Genomic DNA, 9,967 nt, shown 5'->3' with positions numbered 1-9,967 from the left:
AAGTGTATTGGATGGAGTGACTGACTGACTGATTTGCAGTTGAAGAGTAAGGTGGTGAGCTAACCCACTATGTTAAGTACTATAATTTTAACCATTTTTCCCAGTGGTTTACCTGCTCAATAAACATCTGTAGAGTTATTAATAAACAACTTTTTTTCTTATTAGGAAAGATTATGGAACGTTTGTCAAAGATTTGACCACACTCTTCAATTTTTAATACCCTGGTAAATACTTCAAAATTTTTTGGCTACAATTTCTACTCTGATGGAAGACATTTCCAGTCAAGTGAGCTTTAATGCAGCTGGCAAGAGGGAAGAAACGGTTTCAAATCAAGTACTATCAACAGTTTTAGCAAGTGTAGAACAGTGATATCTGATGGGAAAGTGAGTCCAGGAACTGTAACTGGAACAAAAGTAAGATTTTCTAGATTAAAAAATAAGGGTGTGTGTGTGTGTGTGTGTTAAAGGTTGTTTCTCAGCAAGAGGGTACCTGGTGAGCTACCACAGCACCAGCTGAGACAATCACTGTCTTCTCCCCCGCCTGGCCAGGGTCTTACCATTTTTGTCTCTACTTTCTCCCAAAGTCAATCATAGTGAATGATCATCAGAAAACCTATGGCATTTTGATGAATTATAAAACTAGTGGAGTCTTTCAATGTAAACATCCTCAGAAGAGGGGTGTAGCCCTTGTACTGTCCACGCCACACTACAAAAGCACCCGCGTGAGCGCAGAGCCCTGTGAATGTGCCTCAACTTGTGGCGGCCCTGCGCTCGCCCGTGGTCCCTTCCCTCCACACCCTCAAGTGACTGTGTTCATACCTGTAGGAGCACCCCTGTAAAAGGCCTACTTTTATTAATCAAACAAGTGCATTTGCCAAAACACCCTTCATTAATCAAGTCGCCTTTTGGGGGCTAAGAGAATATGTGTAAACTAACTGCTGCCCCAAAAGAACCTGTATCTTCAGGATTTTTGGATGTGTTTTTTTTTTTTTTTAAAGTTTTTAGTTTTTACACTAGTGGTGATGTTGCAGGAATAATACAAACTAGATGTTGTAGAGAATGAAAAATAACGCACACTCACCATGTCTAGAAGAGCTGGCTCCGAGGCAATCTATCCTAATTCTAAAGGGCCCTTTTCCCTGTGGAACCATAAGCAAACCCAGCAGAACCATTACCAAAAACCAAAGCAAAATTTCCTAAAAGAACACCAGGTGGCTCGCATCCTTTGCTTCCTAACACCAGTCTACTGTATTTTGTTTTTGTTTAAAAGGAAGAAGAAAAGAAAGACAATAAAAAATAATAAAGTTCCAAATAAATGAAAATGATTACACTTCCGTGCCCTCCCCTGGGGCCTAACAGACATTTCCAGTTTTGAGCTGTCTCTGGGCCTCCCAGGCACCCCCGGCCTGGGCAGGATCCTCTGGCATCTCAGGACCAGACCTCTGAAAAGCTCCTCTGAATCTCTCTCTCCTCCTCGCACTGGTCTTCTCACTTGAGGCGCTGAGTCACGTTGGCCAGGGCCACGGCAAAGGCCTGCACAGCGGAGAAGGGGTACTGGAAGTCCAGAATGTATGCACTGCCGTCGATCCTTCCAAACTGCATCACCTGTGCAGGGACAGCAAAAGCGTGAGAGGGGAAAAAGTGCTGGACACAGGGGCAACGAGGCTTGAGTGCCTGACAGAAGCAGAAACACCATCTATGAGATATTGCCAACAAAAGTGACTCGGAACCTGAACAAGTGTCCAGATCTAATGACCAGTTGGTAGAAAGTAAGGGAAGAGAAGCATATGTTAAACACCACAAAGAGAGACAAAGAACAAAATTCAGAACATGGAAAACTCCACAGGCCAAATGAGGTGGTTTCTTCACCAAGACAACAGGAAGGAGAAAGAAAAAGAAGAAAGGAGAATCTCTAGGTTAAGAGAGACTTAAGAGGGATGGCAACCAATTGTAATTGTCCCATGTAATACGGTTTGATTATATTCCCTTTCTTATATAGATTTTTTTTTCCCTAGACATAGTTGCCTATTTTTTTCCTTTGTGGTTATTGTTAGTTTGCTTATTTCTTGTGTTTTTACTATCACTGCCTCAGAGGGATTTCAGCCATCTCTGTGAAACTGCCCCATCTCCTTAGCTGGCTTTATTTGTTGCCTCACTTACCATTACCCTATTTTATCTTATTATGTATTTATTTGTTCATGGTCTTTCTCCCACAAAAATATAAACTCCAAGAGGGGAGGGACAGTCTCTGTTGTGCTCATTGCTCTCACTTAAAGCAGGGGTTGGTAAACTTTCTGTAAAGGGCCGGTAATAAATATTTGAGGCTCTGGGGGTCATATGGTCTTTGCCACAACTCTGCAACCCTGCTGTTGTAGTGTGAAAGCAGCCATAGGCAGTACTTATAGGAGTGGGCACTGCTGTGTGCCAACAAAACTTTATTTACAAAACAGGCAGCAGGCCAAATTGGCCTGTGGGCCAGTCTGCTGGCCCCTGATTTAGAGGATTACCAGGCATATAAATAGGTGCTAAATAAGTATCTGTTGAGTGAATCAATGAAAATGAGAATTTAAACATGAGACAGGTGGAAAGAATTCCCAAGACGGTGGAGAAGGGACATATCAGAATAATAGCTATGTGGCAGGGCTAGAGCAACCATTCCGGATTGGACCAGCAAGAATTGAAAAATTTCTCAATGTCTTCATTGTACCAAGAACATATTCACATTCTGTAAAAGAACTGGGTAATGACTTGATACTAAATACACAAGAAATAAGCAAACTAACAACAACCACAAGGAAAAAAATAGGCAATTATGTCTAGGGAAAAAATCTATATTAAAAAGGGAATATAATCAAACCATTTTACATGGTTCAGCTGTAAATATTATTTATTGGCATAGTAAGGTAAATGATTATTGATTTAACTGGGAAAAGAGGGAAAGTGACAGTTCATATTTGGGTACATGTGTGTGCACTGGGGGGAGGAGAGGTGGTTGTGAAGAAATCTAAACCCTCATCTACTTAAGGCAAAAGTCAACACATGATGCCCAAAATTGAAAAATCAGTATAAAGAAATACAGAAATTGGTATGGGGTTTTTGTTTGGGGTGATGGAAAAGTTTTGGTAATGGATGGTGGTGATGGTGGTCCAACATTATGAATATAATTAATATCAGTGAATTGTACATCTGAATAGATAAAATGGGAAATTTTAGGTTGCATATGTGCTACGAGAATAAAAATTTAAAAAGCAACATAATAGAGCTGTACAACGCAAAGAATGAACCCTAGTGTTAACTATGGATTATACTTAATAGCATAATTATAATAATACTGTTTCATCAATTGTAACAAAGATACACTAATGCAAAATGTTAATAGGGAAAAGTGTGCACTTGTGTGGGGGGGTCATCTATAGGAACTCGGTACTTTATGCATGATTTTGCTGTAAACCTAAAATGCTCTGGTAATTACAAAAAAGGTATAGATATGGTCTTTACCAATATGGTGGAAAATATCTGAAAGGAACAGACAGGAGCTGAAAGCACCTGCCTCTGGGAGAGCAGGTGTCAGGAATGGGGCAGGATTGGGGACTGCTATTTTTCCTTACAGGTCTTGTAGGATTTATTTGACTAAAAAAATCAGTACACACATTATTTTGATTAAAAATAAAAGAGCAGTGGGCACATGGAAAAGCATAACCCCAACTGGCTCTCCCTAGGAGAGATGAGCTGTTTTCCCCATTTTCCATTTGGCCTTTTGAAAGTACTCCTTGAGGGCGAAAGCCACCCAATTAAAAAAATCTACAGAGACCTGCTGGGGTGAGAAGGAGTAATTCTGGCCATGCCCCTGGATATTAAAAACAAAGTGGCCATCGCTCCACAGTGTCCTTACCTGCCGCCCCTCCAACTCAATCTGGAAATTCTTTGCTGATTCCTGGGTCACCCGCCCTCCAAAGTCCAGCTGGTACACCTGGGTGGCCTCGTTCCACAGTGGCTGCTTGTTAGCCATCACGTACACAAAGCCCTGGCTGCCTAGCCGCCCGTCTTCCTTCTCATTCGCTTTCCGGCACTTGAACTCATCTAGCTCATTGGCTGTCCTCAAATTCCTCTTGTTTTTCCACCCCTTTTTGCTGCCCTGGCTTTGGTTCATCAGCTCGTCCCCACCGATGAACAGTTCAGGCTCACTCTCTGAGCTGTCCTGAAACTCGCTGGTCTTATTCAACTTCTTTGACTTCAGCTGGTCTTTTTGACTCTTCACTTTCTTCTTCTCCCTCCCCAGGCGGGGGCTGGAAATAAGGGAATTAAAGTCACTCAAAGTCCTGGCCTCCTTCTTCACTTTGCCCTCTGTGATGGCCTGAACACTTCCTTCCTCTGCTCGGCTATCCAAGCGCTTCCGGTTCTTTTTTCCAAATTTCTCAGTCCGCTGGGGGATGGGGCTTTCTGTCAGGGAAAGAACTTCCTGGAAGCTGTCTGCAGTCTCTACCATCACCTCTGCACCCAGGTGGCTTTGGAGGTCGGGAGGAGGTGGGGACACAATGGGCTTCTCCACCACTAAGTGTGGCTTGGGGGGCAGCGTGCCCTGGGGGCTCTGCGTGGGAGGACACGCGCTGTAGGAATTCCACGGGTGCAAGGCAATAGGCGGCAGCTGTAAACCAGAACAGGTGCTGCTTCCTGGATACATGGGGGGCAGGGTGCAGTAGGAGAGGCTGGGGGGGTATGCTGGCTGAAGGACGACAGCAGACTCCTGTTGTGCAAACTGCATTGGGGACAGGGTGTCTTTTGGGGAGCAGGGAGGCTGCACTCCCTGCAAAGGGGGGTTATTATAGTTTCCTGGATATGGCACTCCCATCCCATAGCCTGTTTGGAAAGTGGCAGTAGGGCTGGCTGGGGACTTGGGGGAAGCAAAGGGCACTCGGGACACCTCCAGGTGCTGGCTCTGACCTATCACCAGAGGGGGCGGTTTTAAGGGGTTGGGCACTGGCGTCTGTGCTGTCCTTTCCTGAGGAACCCAAACGTCCTCACCCAGCACAGGGTCCCACTGGTAAGGGGGCTGCCGTTTCATGGTGACAGCTGCTTCAGTTAGTGTAGGGTGCCTCAAGGACTTCTCGACTGGACAGTGCTGGGACAGAGCTTCATCCTCAGTGAAGGCTGAGTTGACGTAGTCCATCCGGTCCCGAGAGCTGTCAGGCGGGCTCAGGAGACTGTAGGAGGACTGTGAGGTCAAGGGGGGGCTGCTGACCAAGTGTGCCAAGGCCGAGCCAGGCTGGGAGCTGGCCCCTGCACTGAGGTCTGGCCGCACACTGCCGCCTGCCAGGCCACTGCCCAGGCCCACGCCAGACGAGCTGCCACTGCCCCCGCTGGCCCCGCCCCCTCCAGGGCCACCACTGCACTGGCTACAGGTGTACAGGGCTGGCAGGGGCCGCACTGGGAACTGAGCTGCCATCACACTGCTCCTGGGCTTCGGTGGGTGCTGCAGGGTGGCTCGCTGGCCGTCTGCAAGCTGAGCCATCCTGAGGGCGGTCTCACGGTTGCTCCTCCGCAGGGTGGCATGGATGAGGCTGCTATCCTGGCTCTGCACGGCAGCCCGCCCCTGGACCAGCTGGCCAGCAATTTCAGGATAAGGGGGTGGGTCCCCTGGTGGGACGGAGTAGCGAGGCACCGTCAGCCGGTTCAGGGTTGCACTGGTGCAGGGCTGTGGGATCTTCTTTTCAGTAGCTGTGAGCCTCAAGGTGGCAGAGCTGCCTGGGCCCGGGAGGGTGTAGGTGTTCTGGGAGCAGAGCATCCGAGTCCGGGGCCGGCACACCTCTTCCACGTTGCCGCTGCTGTCGAAGGTGGTGATCCTCTCGTAGCCCAGTGGGGTCTGGTAGTGTGCCGATGTGGGGTAGAGGGAGAAGTCGCCCTTCTTCAAGCAGACATCCACAGGGGACTGGGGCGGAGGCAGCGGGGGAGGAGGTGCGGCTGTGGTGGGGGCAGCAGGGATGGTTCCTGGGTAAGGGGGTGGAGGGTTCATCTTATTCACCGGGACCTCCTGGGGAGCACTGAAGACCAACGCATCCCCCTCTGCTGCCAGCTGGGGGGTGGGCCGCAGGGTCCTGGCTGCCTTCTGCAGGTGCTCGTGGTCTCGGTCTCCATGGTCCATGATGGACAGCTGCATTGCCCCCTGTGGCGGTGGTGGCAGAGACAACTGAGGTGGGCTTTGAATAATGCGGCCCATTTCCACACCTCCAAAGATCACCTGCCCGGGGCTGGAGTAGCGGTTGGAGGCTGGGTATTGTGCGGCACTGTCGGCGGTGTGCTCAGCTGTCCCTGCGGCTGTTGTCTGATTGGTCAGGACATCCAATTGCACATTCTGGTTGGCCAGCAGGGACTGCACCAGGCCTATGCTCTGAGTGGGGGACATCGCCTGGGCCGAGCTGTGGATTGGAGCAATAGGGATGTTCACGGTACAAGGTGGGTTGTTCTCCGGGACACCAGAGGCTCCTGTCACTGGAAGGAAATTAGAAAAACAAGCTGCTTAAAAAACAGTGGTGTGAAACCAGGTCAGAATAAGCAATATATCCAGGTCATCCCATCCTTTTGCATACAAAATGCACCTGCTATGGACTGATGTGTTTGCCTGGGGGGAAAGCTGGGCTGTTTACTCAAGTTATAAAAAACATCTCCAATGTTTATGGAAAGAAACCCAAGCCACTGGTGGGTGCTACAGGGTAGTCTGCTGGTTGTCTGTTAGCTAAGGCGCCATCAGGGCTTTTCAATGAACATACCCTTGAGTTTGGACCATGTGCCTAAAGTACCCAATCATAAAACTTAATTTAAAAATGTGTGAAGAAGTTTTCTTCTGATGCTACCCATAAAAACACCTACCCTGACATAAGAAGGAATGACACAGCATGAAGCCCCTACATTTATCCATGAATATGGGTCGGTCAGGGTGGGAAGTGTCACATAACAGATGCACCCTGAACTATGTACATAAATTAAGTTTCTATAAATAGAATCATGAAATATGGAGTAGAGAAACTAATTAAAAGAATCCTACAGCAAATCTACTTTTTAGCATTTCAAACAGTAGGTAAGGTAGAGACACACTGAATAAGACCCTGTAAATATATCCTCTCCATATGTTGTAGGAATAGAATACAGTATATATTTGAGAAATGATCTACTGCTCACATATGGGCCTTCAGCGCCTTTATTTTGCACTGTCCTGTTTAAAGTACCCATCGAGTACTCCTGAATTTAACTCATTTGGGCCTATTAAACCACCCGGTAGCCCCCAATCTAGTCATCTGAACATGGTGCTAAGTGCTGTGTGGCCACTCGTGTAAGGTCAGGAAATGTGATCCAACAGGCTAAGCGTAAAGGCTGCTGACCTTCCCCCAGAACCACAGAAAGAGGCTGGCACTCTAGCAGAAGCTACACCTGCTCCTGGTGCCTTTATCAGGCTCTTCCCTTCATGCAGTTCTCTGGTGAGAAGTCACTACCCCTGGCTACGTGAAGGGGTGAGATGAATCTGGGTCCTGTCTCAGATTTTCTGTCATTCCTGCTCAGATCCCTGTTCCAGATGTTCCCTCATCTGAATGCAATATTGACAGCAGGCCTCTTCCCTGCTAAAGGGGAGGAAACTCTCTTTGTTGAGTCACCATCATTAAATGTAAGCCCTGAGACAGTATGTTCCTTCCTTTCACTGGGAACAACAGACAACAACAGCAGTTGAGCAGCAGAGAGTGCTATATTAGTCATATTCTGGGAGAACAGGGAGGGCGTTAAGGGGAAAGTATAAAAAACACTTCTAAATCTGAGATTCTGAAATACTATGTGGCTGTAAAACCTCACCCATTAGGACTGCATTAATCTACAATGTATGTACCACCTATGCAGGAAAACTATACTATCAGAGAACCCAAAATTTGTAAACTACTGCTACTTGGGAAAGTAGAGTAGAAATGATTTTCCAGGTAAAAAACCTGGGTTGAGAGAAGGTAAGCAAGTGAGGAGCAGAGCCCAATGTGTGTCCTCCATGCCTTATTGCTGGGAGCAGGGTTCCTGTGCTTGCCAGTGCCCAGGCTCCAAGGCTGCTGGGGCGAGAGGAAGAGCATATGCTGTGGCTGTACCTGGAGGAGAGGCTCCTCCAGACTCATGCAAGGATGCTCAGAACTGTGCCCACTTGTAAGCAGAGAAGCTTCTATAGCTATCAAAGTGCAGGTGGAGGGGAGGGGCAAGATGGCAGCATAGAGAGGAGTGGAATTTTTAGTCAGTCCCCTGGAACAACTAATAAACAAGGAACAACTAGTAAATAATCTGGAATAACTGCTGGGGGACAACCTTGATTGTCCACACATCGCACACCAACCTGCATTGGGAGGAGTGCCTGAGATCACAGCATAGAATCTGTAAGTAAAAGCTGTGGAACCACGCTGAGAGCCCCCTCACCACATGGCAGGCTGAGCTGCAAAGCCTTGCTATAGTAGAAACTAGCAGTACTCTCTGAGCTAGTAAACATAGTTCAGCTGAGCTCCAACAGGAGTTTTAATTAACAAATGTGGACTGCCGAATACAAGCTACAAACCCCTAACAAGCAGACAGTGGCTTTTAATGACTGATGTTAAAGAACCAGAAGACCCATCTGTCCTGGGAGGGGGAGCCCAGAAGACCAAGTGTTATGTCTGGCCGGTGAGTGCAACTGGGGGGCAGTGTACTGGCTCTAAGGGGGGGGGGGGGATTCTGTCCTGTTTTCTCTCTCTCAACCTGAGGGGCTCAGAAGAGAGAGCCACAGCCATTTTTGGTCCGCAGCACTCTGACCCAAACAGGGATAGAGATAACAGAGTCAGAGAGACTATTCAAATGCAGATGATAACTCCCTAGGGGGTGTATCTTCCCTAAGAATAAAGAGGTGGGGTCCAGCTTCCCTTTCAGAACCAGACCCCAGAGCCTGGGGGAAAACAGGCAAAACAGAAGGTAAGGAGGCCACACCTCCTTAGACCAGTCAGGAGTGACAGGCTGACAGGAGCCACCTGCTGGGCAGGTTAGGAAAAGCACAGTGACTGGAGACCTCATAGGATACTCTGTCATTCCTCTAAGATAAACCCTGAAAATAACCCCATTCTGAGACCTGAACACGTTCTGGTCTGGCAAAATCTGGGGTAACCAAGGAAACCAGATGCCTAGACAACAGAGAACTACAATCTATACTAGGAAAAATGAAGATATGGCCCAGTCAAAGGAACAAACTTACACCTCAATCAGGATACACTTTATCTTGTTTCACTTTAATGAAACAATCTGTTAAAGATTTTCAAAGAGATATGCTAAATCAAATCAAAAACCAAATGAACGAGTTTTCACGGAAGATATAACAAAAGAGACAAAGACTAAAAAGAAAACACTGGGCAAATATAAGGCAGAAATCGAAAGTTTGAAAAAACAACTGGCAGAATCTATGGAAATGAAAGGCATGCCACAAGAGATGAAAAATACAATGGAGACATACAATAGCAGATCTCAAGAGGCAGAAGCAAACACTCAGGAACTGGAGAACAAGACACCTGAAATCCTACACACAAAGAACAGATAGGGAAAAGAATGGAAAAATATGAACAATGTCTCAGGGAACTGAATGACACCATGAAACACACGAATATACGTGCCATGGGTGTCCCAGAAGGAAAAGAGAAGAGAAAAGGGGCAGAAGCAATAATAGAGGAAATAATCAATGAAAATTTCCCATCTCTTACGAAAGACATAAAATTACAGATCCAAGAAGCACAGCATATTCCAAACAGAATAGATCTGAATAGACCTATGCCAAGACACTTAATAATCAGATTATCAAATGTCAAAGACTAAGAGAGAATCCTGAAAACAGCAAAAGAAAAGTGATTCATCGCATAAAAGGAAGCTTGATAAGACTATGTGTGGATTTCTCAGTAGAAACCATGGAGGCAAGAAGGAAGTGGTGTGATATATTT

General features: G+C 46.8%; 1 protein-coding gene across 3 annotated transcripts in view; it reads right to left on the bottom strand.

Moving 5' to 3' along the window:
- Positions 1 to 274: 274 nt before the first annotated feature.
- The window catches only part of TULP4 (TUB like protein 4), a 336,350-nt gene continuing 326,657 nt past the window's right edge, over positions 275 to 9,967 (bottom strand). For all 3 annotated transcript variants that reach the window (XM_037820591.1, XM_037820601.1, XM_037820610.1), the window contains 2 exons: positions 3,892 to 6,485; positions 275 to 1,604 (listed from right to left, as the gene is read on the bottom strand). In XM_037820591.1, coding sequence (XP_037676519.1) covers positions 1,488 to 1,604; positions 3,892 to 6,485 — 2,711 coding nt within the window. In that variant the 3' untranslated portion in view covers positions 275 to 1,487. The remainder of the gene's footprint in view (positions 1,605 to 3,891; positions 6,486 to 9,967) is intronic.

The sequence above is a fragment of the Choloepus didactylus genome, chromosome 2, assembly GCF_015220235.1.
Source record: "Choloepus didactylus isolate mChoDid1 chromosome 2, mChoDid1.pri, whole genome shotgun sequence".
Taxonomy (NCBI): domain Eukaryota; kingdom Metazoa; phylum Chordata; class Mammalia; order Pilosa; family Megalonychidae; genus Choloepus; species Choloepus didactylus.
Note: the sequence above shows the minus strand (reverse complement) of the source record. Positions and strands in the feature narration are given on the sequence as shown.